We start from the raw sequence: 15,065 nt of genomic DNA, 5'->3' as shown, positions 1-15,065 counted from the left end.
ACTGGGGGGGGGGCTTACTGACACACTTACACAGACGAGAGCGACTCATTCTTTTTTTTTTTAATTTTTCCCACTCTGACATGTCAATCCAGTGCAGTAAAAAGGTCGACAGCCCAAAGTAAGTTATTCTTTTACCGTCACTGGAACAGTCAACACGTCGTCCCTCAAGATTCACTTTCTTTCCCCGCCAGCCTGCGACAAATATCGCCCTTTTTCCAACCTTCAGCAGACATACTGACTGGTCGAAAACGGGTGTAACTAACAAAACTAATAGAGGTTCCTTTAAATGTGTCATGTCCAGGGTCTTGGTGTTGTGTATGCTGGCACACCAGCATGGTTTACTGACACATGTAAATGGACCAAAGGAAATCACTTATGTTACTACTGTAGTTACACCTGCGCCTTTCCTGATATGAGAAACCTAACTGTATGCCACAAAAAAAAAAAAAAAAAAAAAAAGGCCTACTGCTTACAGTCATTGGCATGACACAGTAAACATGCAATTCATAAAGATGCATCCTCTCAGTCAGATATCACGTTGTTTTGACCTCTTTTAGGCCGATCTCAACGCACACATACTGACTTGTCAGATACGCGTGTAACTAATGACACGAGTAATGATTTTACTGAGGCATTAATGTTGTGCGTGTTGGCTCAACTTACTGAAACACACCTCACTGGACCAGAGCCCATGACTGATGGTATTAGTTACATCTGAGCTCTCCCTGCTGGGACACGTCAAAGTCTGCGGCCCGTAGTAAAACAGCTTTGCTCTTTTATCTTTTTCTGTTCTGTTATTGATGTTATCACATGACCGCATACTTACTATCCTTACAGATGCACTCTATTTCAGTCAGTGACAAATGACCTTGTGCTGACCTCTCTCTCAAGGCAGATACACTGACTTGTCAAAAAGAGCTGTAACTGATAGCATAAATACACACTGAATCCAATGCATTTCAAGGTTAAGGAGTTGTGTGTGCTGGCTCACTGGCATGGCTTACTGGCAAAACTGAAAGGACCAACTAACAAAGAGGACATGGTAGAATCGACACAGCGTAGAAGCAAAGTAACTTCAGACATCCGTTAACATTGGGACAACTTTATTTATTGCATCACAGTAAGTTGTTGTTAGGTTCATCCTATCAATTGGTTAGAGAATGCTAAAGTCAGGATTATGTAAGGAGAGTACAGGAAAATGGTAAAAGATCAGAACTGAGCTTTGCATACACAAGTACGCCACAAGCAACACTAAATGTGTATGGTAATCGCTTGCAACATTACAAATCGGGTTTTTCTAGGGCCTCTAAAATGGAACATATAAAATGAGAGGCTGGGACTGTATCAGAAATTCAAGACAGCTGATAGTGAATTTGATTTAGACTTTTATAACCTCACATCGATCTTGAGAGTTGATCAACGGATAAAAACAAACACCGTAAGGTACTAAAAATGGCAAAGGCTCTTGCTTTTCTTTTAAAAAAAAACAAAAAAAAACATGATGTAACCTTTGATTGGGAGGGACATAACCATTATTATTTTCTATGTCCAGAAAAAATAACCAACAACATATGCAACGAATAAATAAACAATAAATTAAATCGGAAAAAAAAAAAAAAAACTAGCAGAAGACTTTCACATAGGGCATCACAGAGCAACAGGGAACACAGGAACCTTTGTTTATCAGCCGTATTGACTGATTTCAGTCTTGCGAGAAAAGGAACAATTTCTATAGGATAAGGAAGTACAGCTCTGCTCTGCCTAACACTGCTAAAATCTGGCATCCACCTTAAAGCCTAAAATCAGGGTACAGCTGTTTTGTCAGCGCAAAATTTTGTTTGCATGAAAAACCTACTCTCCTATATAACAACCATCCAAGGCTGGCGGCGGTTTCCTTGATTTCCTTCGCCCTGAAAAAGGCCAGTATACTCAAGGGTCTCAGTAATGGTTAGAAACTAAATTTACAGGTGGAGCTGAATCAACTGCAAACTGGACTTTGATAGATTCAAGTGACCACGGTGAAGAGATGACCACTCACCCGCGCAGCGGCTGCATGAAATAATCGGAAATCCGAAAACAGAATGTATATTTTATGGACAGCAGCCAAAACAACTTAGACATATGAAAAGATCAAACCTGACTTAAATAAAAAGAAAAATGTATAAAATAAATAAACTGGACAAAGCAATTGAAATGAATCTCTAAAATGCACATATGAAGGAAATTATTGTATAAATATGTAGTTTAATTCCACGTTATTTTTCACAGTAACCTCAGGATTTACAATCCATCAAACTGAACAGTTTTTCTCTGTTTTTCTATGCTTGACGTAATTTTCATACCCACAGACAAATAAATCCCTCACATAAATATACGTTGCAGAGGGAAAGTAAATCCTGTCGCGACAGTGAAAGATAAAATAAATTATGTGGAATTCGTTTATAAGATACTGTGCATTTACTTCCTAATAAGTCAGGCTTGGTCATTCATGAGTAATAATAATAATCTTATTTCACTGAATTAGTAAAGATTACAGTAGTGCTATTATTGATTTTGATTAACATGTAGTTAAACTTGTGTGGAAAATTTTATTTTCATGGTTTTCTTAAGGACGGATCAGTTGATGAGTTAGCCATGAGCACCTCTGCCAAACTGTCTTGGGTAATACATATTAAAAAAAAATTGATACCAACATTTGCGTTACATTACCTAGGAAAAGAACGTTCACAACAGCAGTAGGTCACCGTGAGAAGAAAGCAAGTTGAGAGTATTCATGTACTACGTCCTCATCGAAATAAAATCAACACTTTTTTACAAAACACTGGTTTTCAGTTCAAACTACATGAGGCAGGATCTATAAATTACAGTAAAAGGACAACTGGTGATGTGAGGCTTAAAAAAATTAAAAAGAAAGTCTATCCTGGAAAACCGTTCACACAAAACGACAAACTGTCCAATAACAGCTAACCGATCTCGCACAGAGTAAGACTTGGTAGAATGATTTAAGGAAGCTAAAAGCAGAATGAAAAAAGGCTCTTCAGGCCTCCACAGCACTTTGACATTGTCATTATCCGTTTGTCCTTTGTGTAAGACTTTCGACATAATGCGGTAAAAATTCCACGGCCGTCGACGTTAAAGTTCAAGTCCTCCTTTTCCCTTTTCCTCCTCATTCCCGCTTTCAACAACCAGCCCACCTACGGCATCCATTCCTCAGCAGAAGACTAAAAAGCGCAGCTGTAAACTTGCAGGAATGTTCTGTGCAGTTTGTCAAGAAAGTCCAACATGACACATTGAGTCAGAGGAAAAACAAAAACATCTCTTTTCATATCATGTCTCCCTTCAGCTTGAAATCAGTGTGGGAAGTCCTTAGGAGAGGTGTCATAGTCTTCAGAGGAAGTTCCTTTGTTTTGATGTGCTTCGTCTCACATTTTCTCCTTTTTTCCTCCTCAGAGCAGTGTCATTTTACTCCCAGTGTTAGGACCTGCGGAAATTTCAAGGGAGTATTACTGTAGCTCCTGCACACAGGTCAGGAGACATGGCCAGGTTCAGTGGTCCTCTTAGGATAATTTCTCCCTTCACTAAAAAATTAGTCGAAATGACAGCAAAATCATGGTATGTGCCGCAAAATTCCTTCGTCCTCCTTTGTCTTAAAAAAAAAAAAAAAATAACGTTGCTCTTTCTCCAGGAGACAGAACCTTTTTTCACCATTGTCCTCTTGTTAAAAGGGAAAATCCGTCCTGTCCTCGGGGTCATAGGTCTGTGACTTTGTTTTCTACAGCAGCAGCAATCTGCTGCAGCCTGTAACCAAGCTGCATCTTCTGAGCTGTGGTGTCCTCTTCCAGGGCTGTGATAATCTGACAGGGGGGAGTGGATGAAAATCATTACATTTCTACTTTTTTTTTTTTTTTAGGTTCGCAAGGAGTAGCGTGTAATGATCTAGACGGGGTCATCCTTTTATACTGTGGGAGTGAGTGGCTGAGGGAATCTGAGGGACATGTAATCTACAGCTGCCATTTCAACTGAAAAAACTGACAGTGGCGACTAGAACTGAGAAGCTTTGTCTACATCTGTGTGACATAAAGGACCCGCTGTAAAGAAGTTGATAAGCATTTCAACTGGTAAATCAGCTGTCGTCATCCTTAGAAACTGCATTATGTGCCATGCGAGAATGGAGAGTCTCAAAAGCATAGCAACGGTAACTAATGGGGGCGGGGCTTAGCGAACAGACAACATGACAGGTTTTACAAAGTGCTATGTGTCTTCTGTGGTTCTGTACCGTCAGCATTTACTGAGATGAAACCATTTGTGCATGCAGACGAGCGGAAAATGCATCTCAATTGCAGTACAACAGCCCAGCCCAACCGTCACCTTTTGTACTTTGTTTGTGGTACTCACTTGATCATAGTATTTGTTGATGTACTTATACAGCTCATGCAAAGCCACAAGGCAGTTGACCTCAGCAGCATAGTTCTGTTTTGGGGGAGTAAAAAGAGAGAGGTGAAGAAACATCAGGGGATGGAGGCTGTTAGAAACAGCATCCTTTGCCATCCATATTTTATTTCAAACTCCACATCTAGCTTGTTCGGCACCCACCCATGGAAACATGGAAACTTCCATGTCCTAAAATGTTTTATGTGTTCAAAAAGTTATTTCTACAGAACGGGACGACAAGAGCGGGTAACATACACGGGAGAGCTCTGCTAGAGCCGAGTTCATCTCCTGGTCACTGGCAGAGATGGTCTGACGGATGTCTGCATAATACCTGGAGAGAGAGAGGGAAGGAACTGCATGTAATTATTACTGAAATGAAAAGAACGCTTTCTATTATTTTCTGCGATTTTATTGTTTTACAGTTAATACCCTACAACTTGAATTTGAAATGTAATGGCATTTGTTACCTCAAGTGTCTTGAACCCCTTCATGGTAGTATTTTACAGCAGCTGCTATATAAAGCCCCTTCACCTCGCCCTGACCACAGACTGCATGGAGAGCACGTACAGTATGCACTGCCAAACTGCCATGATGCAAACTGAATGATGGTAAGGAGCCAAAAGCTATTTATCTCACAGCAGAGGATGTGTTCATCAGGGGAAAAACCCGGGTCAGTCAGACAGACAAACGTTGCTGCATGATATTTTACTCAGTGCGTGGAAAGATCAAAGCTAAAAGTTGCTTTTCACACATCAGCTTTGGAGTTCATAGTTTGCCCATTGTTAGCGCAGAGTCCAGTCCTGTCATATTAAACGATGCTGGTATATATATATATATATATATTTATTTATTATTTTATTTTTATTTTTTTAAATGGCACATATTTAATTTATACTTTTAATGGTAGCCAAGTGCTCGAATTACATTCTCAACCTACGAACCCCAGCGCGCCTCCACCTCCCATTGTCACCATGATGTTTTTTCTTTTTTCTTTTTCCTTTTCTCAAGACTGATTTTTTTCTTTCTTCCTTTTCCCTCTTTTCTTTGTCCTAAATGATTAATCACCCTCTCCCACATATGTATTTACACATACAGTACATAAATACTTATTCCAACCACACACTACGCCTCACATACGCAGCCAATTTAAGGTAGTGTACAGTGGATTTATCAAAGCTTCTTTTGCTAAAATCATTTGCCCACTTTTGGAAACACTGATGAGAGTCGTGAGACTGAATCAAGTATTAAAGCTGCAAGCTGTAAAAGCAAAACAAGCTGAAAAACGGTAAAATGCTCTGTTGAGCTTTGAGGAACTGCAGAGTAAGGTGATAATTCTTTATGGGTTCATCACTAAAAGCGATTACATTACACATAGCAATTGTTTCCATTGTCAATATGAAATATTAATTAGAGCAGCTTTAAATATAAGCTAGAACAGCAGTTTTACTCTGCAGATGAGGTGTTTGGGCTGTAAATGAAGAACGCTAATGATAATATTGCGTTGTACTGAGGCTCATATTTCACATATAGATATAAAGCTGCTCTGCACAGACTTGTCAATGACAGAATTTTTTAACTTAAAGACTAACTTTTTATGCAATTAACACCGAGCTGAGAAGTACCGTCACTCTGACCTCCTCTGGTTGAAAGGTTTCAATCTCTGACTCCCAGCAGTGATTTCAGGGAGTACCGACCACAGTTTGAGTATACTTCTACATCAAGGTGAGGAGTGAAATTACTGGACGTGAGCAACAACAACATTTTCAGTTGTTGTAACGTTACTCTTTAAGACAGCTATCATCACCTAGCAATAACAATGATCATATTTGCAGTCCCTTGAAGATGTGCACTTTCTCTGGATTAATCTATAGCATATCAGTGGGGGAAAATATGTGGAGAAGGACTATATAACACAGTTTTCTGCAGCTCATATTCTTCTTAATTTTACTAGTTTGTTACATAAAAATCTTGTCTTGCGAAGACTTAATACATCACCAGTATAATCTGCGGAGTTTAATGTGCAGCAGACAGTAGTAAGTGTAGCAGTCTGCTCTCAGACCATCCATGCATGGAAGCCTTGCAGGCTTAGTCTACCCTCTGTCTGGCACTGACAGATTGTCCTAGGCCTCACTCTCTCCCTCCTTCTCTCCTTCCTCCCTCTTCCAGAGTGCTTTTTATGCCTGAGGTCAGTGGGGCAACTGGCTGCCATATTCTCACCTCTCCACCATCTGTTTGTAGCGTGGGATGTCTCTGGCATACAGCAACTTGTTGATGGGAGAGTCCTGTGCAAAGAAGACAAATGGAGAAATGTGTCCTGAATGTCACCTGAAACAGGTAATATAAAGCTCTGATAGTATAACTATGAACCAGGTACAAGACAGGTGGAGGGCTCATTACAGCCGTCGTCCTAGACATTTATATTATTTAGTTCTACACTTTTTACAAATCCCAATTTGTAGTGTGTTACAATATTCATTGCTAGATGTTATTTGTATTGTGATGAACTACCACTGTAAATGAACTCACATTCTCATCACTTCTTTTTTCCATCCGTGTAAAGAGATGTGATGTGAATGTACTGTATATAGTCATGTTAACGTACAACTGTATGATGCAGTAATATAATTTCACCTTATCGTGATGGCATAGTCTTTTCTGGATTTGTTTATTCAAGAACAGAGCCACAGTGGTATAGAAAAACACCGTTCTATAATATTGGCAGTGCCTTGGTGTAGTCAGCTCACCCGCCCCAGTTTGTGGTCAGCGATGGTGCAAGAATCCATAAAGGTCTGGGCAATGACAGACAGCACAGCATCCACGTGGTCTGAGGTCTGCACGTCAAAGATGAACTGTGGGTTCTTAAGGATATTGATCCAGAACCGCAGTGGTAAACTGTTTGGAAAGACAGGAAAGAGGATGCTCATATAAATAGTGATCCACTGAGTACAACACAACAGACATTAAGACATAGTTATATAGCAGAGGAAAAGACATGCCTCAGTCACACTTTTCTTCAGATTACAACCATAGGGGAACATCAGAAGGTTCTTTAAAAGAATTGTCTGACATTTCTTGAAACATGCTCATTCACTTTCTTGGTGATAGATGAGAGGACTCATAACGCTCATGTGTCTGAGCAGTATGGAGCTAGCTTCAAACAATTATCTTAGCTTAGCATAAAGACTGGAAGCAGGGGGAAACAGCTAGCCTGGCTCTGTCCAAAAGGTAAAAAAATACACCTACCACCACCTCTAAAGCTGACTAATGTTATACCTTGTTTGTTTAATCTGTACAAAAAGTGCAAAAATTCAATGTTTTGGTTTAGAAGCACTGTTGGCTATGCACTGCTATGCTGAGCTAAGCTAACTGTCTCATGGCTCTAGCGCCATATTAAGTGTACAGACATGAGAGGGATGTCAATCTTCTTCTCTAACTGCCAGCAAGAAAGCAAATAAACCAATCAGCCACAAAATTAAAACCAGTTACCTGTTGTAATGTTGTGGCCGATTGGTGTATATATTGTATTTGCAAAAAATTCAAACTATTCCTTTAAATAACAATTTGACAAAGGGTAAATGGGCACTGTATATCCATTCCTGATATATCCAGGAACCCTTGAAGATGTTTCTGATACATAAAGTAACTGATCTAGACTGGTCTAAGAATAAACACTGGTAGAGTCATTGTATTTCAGTTCTATCTTGTTGATTTTATGAAACCCAAATCATATATAAAAACAAAGTGATCAACTGTTGTCCATATGTTCTGTGTGGGTAGGCTTTACTGGCACAAGATGTTCTTAAACCTTTGGATGAAATTCCCCTTCAACTGTGTTTATAACTTTTCTCATATGGTGGCCCACCAGAACTTGGCCTATGACGCATTACTGGCCTCCAACTCTGTCTCATATCATCCCAACTTTTTGTAAACTGGCCAGTTACCTGTTGGTTTTCCAGATGTGGATGGTCTCGGGGTCCATGATGTTGTGCTGCAGAGCCTGCTCATCTAACAAGTCGAAAAAGTATTTCACAGCCAGAGGTACGGGACGACTGGTGCTGAGGATCGCAGTGAATAAATCATCCACAAACTTCTGCAGTGTGCCCTGAGACAGAGCAGAGAAAGTGAAAGAGATAAATATACTATGAAACAAAAAACGTTGTTTTCATTAAAGAGGTACTCCACCGATTTTGCACACAGGGATCAGTTAACGTGCCATGAAAAGAACTGTACTGTGAAAACAGTTGTATATTGTCTTCTGTGGCTCCGGAGGAGCTTCGTCAAATCTGACAAAGTAACCCCGATGATGTCATAGTGATGTCGTCAGGGTTATCTCAGACTGGGCATGGAAACTAAAGTGTATAACACAAAGGTTGTGTTACAAACTGGTGGTGTTGGTTTGAAAGACATGGGTCTAACAAAATACACTCGCACTGCATTTTGGGAAATGGAGGATCCAGTGTCTTTGGAGCTTAATCGATACCAGACACTGAAGTCAGGATATCTCGGCCTCTGCTGTGCAGATTTTGACCATGCTTTTTTTTGTCTCTTGAAAGCCCCCCAAAGATTATGGAAGTGCAATAACACAGCGTCCATTTAACCCCAAATATAAGCTCAAAATTTTACAAAGCCACCATGTTCTCAACCATTTAACCAGAGGAATTTACTCGCTTTAAAGGAGAAGCTCTGTTGCTCCTTACGGTGCAGTAGCCTCACGTAGGTTACATGCATTGTTAGTTGGCTAGTGAGTAAAGTATCAACAAAGAAGATCATCAAAATTGTAGTGAACTAAAAAGTACGGTTGACCACTGGTGTGGCCTATTCAAGATGGAAAACTTTGAGGATAAAATGAATCATTTATTGTTGGATATATAGCTGACCAAATGTACCATATTTAACTAAGTAACCTCATTAATTGTTTCATCGATAGGGGTCAGTACAGTACAACAGTGTCATATCAGATGTCTCAGAGAAAACCAATAGTAAAAGTATCTTACCATTGTGATTGTGATGTATAATAGTGTCAGAATTCAGAATTTATCTCAGAATCTGTCATGTCTCTGTGCACCACACCTTGAAAACACTTGGCTTTGAAACATGTTCTCATTTATGCTGCTGAATCACTATATACTGTGTGTATCTACTGTGGAGAATCCACAACACAACTAAGCATGTTGATCCCAATAGTCTACTTTGTTTTCAGCAGGCAAAAAAAAAAAAAAAAAAAATCAAATACTGTTGCTTTGTACATGTGTTTTATATTTAAGTATGCAAAACCTTTTCAAATATGAATGAGTGGCGATGTTAGCGACGGATACCATTCCCATCATCTGCGTTACCTTCATGGAGAGCAGTCGTGTGAGGTAGATCTCGGGGATAGCCTTGGCTCTCTCCCCGCCTCTCTCCCTCAGACTACCTCTCCTGTGCTTGGGGAGCTCAGACTCCTCGCTGGCTTTCACCAGATGCCAAAGCCTCACTCCTCCCTCCTCCCCGTCATCTAGCATAGGGGTCTCTGGTAGGAGGGGACAAACAGTCGAATGAGTACATTTTGGTTGGCTTGTTTGACTATGGCTGCAAGCTGAGAAAAATGAAAGAAGGCATTTTTAAAAATGAAAGTGTTTCAAAAACGGTGTGAAACTAAGGAGCTTTGTTTTGACTGCAAACGCAATTTCACAGTCTTATAATCATTATGATAATTAGAGCCTGAAATGATCCAAAGAAGACAGTTACATTCAAAAGTGATGCTTATTTTTTGTGCCGTTTTGCCGCTGCTTTTCTCCCTGACACTCAGCTTCACACTTCATCCCATCCAGTGTAACATAACATATGTATACACAGTCAAACAGCGACCTCCCCTGGTTATTTATACTCTCTTCGCCTTACACATGACTGCATGAACAGCTGCACTAATCGACATTTGCTCATGCAGTAATTATACCTGGATACAGCTGCTTATGCACGCATACAAGACACATTGTTGACCTTGTTTACGTTGGCTACTTGAAGTTCCTCTTCTGTTTATATCTGAAGTACATATTTGCGTAAACCCCTAGTGTGTGTACAATCCATAAAAAAGTGCATGAGACTTACTTTCTCCAGGCATGTAATCGTGGCTGTCATGGAGGTGATGTTTGGTGTTCCTGGGGACGAGGGCAACTGTCGCTCCATCAGGGACCTGCATTAGACAGTTGTATCACAACTTTCACACGGCGGGAAAAACTACCTTAAACGCATACATTTTAATGAGTGTAGACTCACTTCATAGACAGAGTCCGCAGAGTTACTCTGCACATGCATGGATGAAGTATGCATGTGTATGTTCGTGTGACTTGCACTGACCTTGTAGTGTTGCAGTGTATTAAGGCGCTTCCACGAGCCTTGTACTACTGATGTCAGGTCCTCATCTGATAGGATTAGGTGTCCTGCAACACCTGCACGCCACTCTGGAGGAGACATGTTTATGTAACATGAAGCAAATGCGTATTATTGCAGATTTAAGACTGAGTTCCAATGCTGCTACAGCACAGACATATGATACATGTTGCTCTAAATCCCAGAGGAAATGGTCAGACATAACTATAACTATAACCTTTCCTCTCTTTTAGTAATTCAGGCGCACATGGAAAGGCCTAGCTATTCTTTGTTCAGAAGATGTAACCGTTTGCTTTTAAATACTTTAATTGTACATTGTAATATCAACAAATTGATTGCCTGCAGTTCTACAGCAGGATTTGTTCAGGATAAATGTTTGATGTGTGGCCTCAATAGCTACCGCTGCTGAAATTTTCTATGCTTGCTTAAAAGTCAAAACGGAAACCAGCCCACAAGTCAATGCAATCGACTGCTTCATCTCACTTATTGCCCACTTATCAATACAGTCAGGCGCTGAGGAGAAGCATAATGTTGTAAAATAAACTGGACTTACCAAGATGTAATGAGTCAATGTGTGGCCTCTGGGAAAAGGAGGTTCCCTTCCAGGTCTGTTCCAGGAGTTTCTCCTTCACTTGGGTGATGGTGTCACAGTCCAGGACTTTGGCAGGTACCGTCTGGGTAGAAGTGCCTCCACTGGCCGCTGCAGCTGGCATCACAACATTTAGTGTCTGGACAGATGTAGAGAAGGGTTATTGACGGAAATGGTGTCCGTACTGGTTTGAGTAAACCTTGTCAATGACAATTTAGTCATTCAAATTTGAAATACATTTTTTGAAAAAGCGGTTCATAAAGTAGTATGACAATTGCATTCATTTCAATGATATTGCATTCGACCCCTTCTTGACACAATTCAAGAGTGATTCAACAGTGAGTCTACAGTATGTTATGGAAATTTTTGTTATCTGGCACAAAGTTAGTGATATACTGTATTTTACATTTGTACAGGTAGCATTAATAGTACTAAAACAAGGGTGCCGACTATACAAACTAAATGTCATCAAAAATATCAAAAAGATGAATACAAACATGGAGAGATGTCAGTTTTTTTTGTAATATATACAATGAGTTTCCTTGATTGTATGATCATGACTATTAATGGGTATATAATAAACCAAACAGGAGACTTCTCCCCCCAACACTAGCACTGTCAACATATGTGTGTTCTAACCAGTGTGCGGTACTCCACGTCCTCTCGTAGCAGCCGGTTGTCATTCAGTGTGTACTTGGCTTTTCCTGTCACAGCGTCCACAGGTCCCTTGTCCACCTGGTGCTTTATCGCTCTAAACAGCATGTAGAACGACTCCCCTGCTGACTCCTGGTGGAGCAGAAAAGACGGAAGGTCAACAATGTCCTAACACAACAAAGGTTTACTTAAGACACCTTTGATGAGTGTCCTGACCAGGTGGTCAGCTGGGATTGGTCACCCTGAAAGTGGAGGACGCCAGTGATGAGCTGAAATTCATTTGTGTTGGCTTCAGCTGAGTGTTTTTGTGACACATATTGTAAAGGCAGAGTTATATGTTTTAGTAGGAAATAAAAACAATAAAACAACACATAATGATACAGCTGTACAGACACCAGATCCATGGTCTCCAGATGAAAAAAGGGGAGATCGCTGGCCTTAACATGTAATGAGCGACCTCTGGTTAGGTGTGAAATAGTGATGTACATACCCTCAGAAAGGTGAACAGACAAATGGACATCCAGTTTGTCAGGAGCTTCTCAACCACAGATTCAGTTCTGGAAAAGGAAAGGAACACATGTAAAGAAATGATTTATGGGTGAGGAAAGTCTGTTATCCACTACTGAAGACAAAACAACTCGACAAAGTGATTGTATTTTGTTCTTCACCTCCTGAGCATCAGTTTGGGGTTCTTGGCCACATACTGTTCCACTAGATCGCTAAGCAGTGTCTTCAGGATGTCTGTGAAGTATTCGAGTTTACCATGCAGGGCTACAGTCAGCAGGGAGGCCACGTAAGCCCGATCTCTGGGGGAAAATGTCCGCTGGACCTCCAGAGTGTGAATAAACTGCAGAGACAACAGGAATAAGAAGATGTGAGGAAAAAAAATGCCTTGTCAACCTGTAAAAGCAAGGTATTTGAGAAAAGTAGTGTTCTGGAAAATCCGTATTACAGTTTATACACGAGAAACAAAAGAAGTTATTACTTTTGTCATGACATCCTCGAACAAACTGTATAAGTGAGGTTAAATGATTCAAAGTCTATACCCCTGAATCTCAGAAAAAGGATGAGAATACTGATTTGTGGATCTTTATCTTTCACCGTAACAAACTGCTTCCAAGGAGTGAGACGGTTGTTAATGGCTCTTCAGTTCATCCACATATAACCTGTAGACTTAAAACAGACCCTTTATTTAATAAAACGTAACCCTATTGGCTGACCTTGGTGAGGAACAGTTTACTGTTGAGCAGGTTGGACAGCTGAACCAGCCCTTGCTCCACAGTCTGCCTTCGACTCTCAGGAACATCCAGATCTCGCCTCAGTGGCGACTCCTGGTGGCCCGGGAAGAAAATCCGCTCGGCATATGCCCGGTAATCCAGGAAGGGAATCCCTGAACCCACCAAATCACTGGACATGTCCATCATCTCTGTCATCAGGTCTGAGGGAAGGGAAGGGAATGCAGGTGGTGTAATAGCGAACCTCAGTGTCGGTACTTTCCTTATGTTGCGATAGTGACTGAGCTGATGTTATTTTCTAAAAGTTAGAAACAGAGGGTTTGGCCTGTACCTGTGAACTCCTTCTTACAGCGGTCTCTCACACTGGTCTCCAGGTTCTCCAGCTGAATCTGCACCTTCTTGTAGTCCCTCATGGCCTGTTTGCTCTTTCTCCTGACAAATAACAGTGATGCATAGTTAACATTTAGGTGAAGAAATAAAGATTTGCTGTGTTAGTAAGAGGCGTAAGACAGGTATAAAAATAATGACAGCTTTATGTGTGAAAATTGTATTTTCAGTTATGTAACCTACGAAAAATTACATCCTGTTGAGGACAATATGGTAAGACAGAAGAGTTGAAAGTAAAATAACTGAGTAGTGTAAGTGTTTACCTGTATATAAGCACTATGATGAGCACAATGAGAGCAACTATGGAGGCTCCGACCCCGACCCCCACCTGGGCTTCCAGAGGAAATGTGGACTGGGCCTGGCTGTCGTATTGCACCCTGCCCAGGGAGAAGTTCAGGTTCCCCATTTTAACCTGGAAAGCACAGAGGCAGACTTTTTAAACAATAAAGCACAAAAAGTGTTGGTGTGGCCATCAAGACCAAGTTGAACAAGTTTGAATTAAACAGTTCAAGGGTTTAAAAGAAGAAAATCATATATAAAAAATTTGTTGAGATAGTTTAGTATGCAAACACACTCTGTTGTTCTTCAATACTGACTTGCTCCTAAATCCTTATTCTCCATCTGTTCACCCTAACCAGGGCCCCAGGCAGCAGTAGGGTCATACGGAATCTAAACGTGCCCCAAATTTGAATCTCTCAATTAAAAGCACTCACAGTGAACTCGGGCAGACTGTCCATGCCATCCTGTTTCCTGCTGGCTGCCACTGAGGGCTGCTGGGCTGGAGGTTCACAGTACAAGTGGTTGTGTGTCAAGGTCTTCACCGAACACACCCCCTCCCCTATCCGAGCCTCCACCTCATGCTTGTAGATGGCTAGATCCAGGTTCTCTCCCTAGAGGAGAAAGACACAACATTACATACAAAATGACTCAGAGGTTTGGAGAGACTTCACTTCACAAAATTTCTCAACTGTCAGGTGAACAGATTTCTATTTTTTTTTATCTTTCGCCTGATTAAATGACAAACTTCTTATGCCAGCTGTAGCTAATAAATTTGAAGTTACTTTCCAAAAGGCCCGACTGAAACTTTTGGCCGTAGTCTGGTTAATCTGCGCCGGTGTCTGTACTCAGCCAAAGATCGCTTTTCAAGTAAAAGAAGCATCACTCTGTAACATCACTCTAATATTGCTGGTGGACTATGTGTTTTTGGAGTTCAACAACACTAAAAGAGTGGGAAGATCCAGCTTCTTTAGATTTGTTTAAGTTGTCAAAATCTCTCAAATATTTTAGGTTGATCAACCAGATAGTTCAGAATGAGGTCCTTAGAGCAAGCAGCTTGTAAAAGATAAGGTGTAAAAGATAAGATACATATTCAGTCAGCAATAATGGCAACACAGTTATTT

At 40.7% G+C, this 15,065-nt stretch overlaps 1 protein-coding gene across 2 annotated transcripts in view; it reads right to left on the bottom strand.

Moving 5' to 3' along the window:
- Positions 1 to 1,096: 1,096 nt before the first annotated feature.
- Positions 1,097 to 15,065, bottom strand: part of LOC120803754 (plexin-B1-like) — a 67,900-nt gene continuing 53,931 nt past the window's right edge. For both annotated transcript variants that reach the window (XM_040152609.1, XM_040152610.1), the window contains exons 23-39: positions 14,379 to 14,555; positions 13,929 to 14,077; positions 13,610 to 13,710; positions 13,264 to 13,481; positions 12,712 to 12,890; positions 12,534 to 12,600; positions 12,029 to 12,175; positions 11,354 to 11,528; positions 10,768 to 10,871; positions 10,519 to 10,603; positions 9,768 to 9,940; positions 8,373 to 8,533; positions 7,176 to 7,323; positions 6,649 to 6,713; positions 4,687 to 4,762; positions 4,396 to 4,470; positions 1,097 to 3,854 (exon numbers count right to left, since the gene is read on the bottom strand). In XM_040152609.1, coding sequence (XP_040008543.1) covers positions 3,750 to 3,854; positions 4,396 to 4,470; positions 4,687 to 4,762; positions 6,649 to 6,713; positions 7,176 to 7,323; positions 8,373 to 8,533; positions 9,768 to 9,940; positions 10,519 to 10,603; positions 10,768 to 10,871; positions 11,354 to 11,528; positions 12,029 to 12,175; positions 12,534 to 12,600; positions 12,712 to 12,890; positions 13,264 to 13,481; positions 13,610 to 13,710; positions 13,929 to 14,077; positions 14,379 to 14,555 — 2,205 coding nt within the window. In that variant the 3' untranslated portion in view covers positions 1,097 to 3,749. The remainder of the gene's footprint in view (positions 3,855 to 4,395; positions 4,471 to 4,686; positions 4,763 to 6,648; positions 6,714 to 7,175; positions 7,324 to 8,372; positions 8,534 to 9,767; positions 9,941 to 10,518; positions 10,604 to 10,767; positions 10,872 to 11,353; positions 11,529 to 12,028; positions 12,176 to 12,533; positions 12,601 to 12,711; positions 12,891 to 13,263; positions 13,482 to 13,609; positions 13,711 to 13,928; positions 14,078 to 14,378; positions 14,556 to 15,065) is intronic.

This window comes from Xiphias gladius, chromosome 18, assembly GCF_016859285.1.
Source record: "Xiphias gladius isolate SHS-SW01 ecotype Sanya breed wild chromosome 18, ASM1685928v1, whole genome shotgun sequence".
NCBI classification, from domain to species: domain Eukaryota; kingdom Metazoa; phylum Chordata; class Actinopteri; order Istiophoriformes; family Xiphiidae; genus Xiphias; species Xiphias gladius.
The sequence above is the reverse complement of the archived record's forward strand: the minus strand, read 5'-3'. Positions and strand labels throughout refer to the sequence as shown.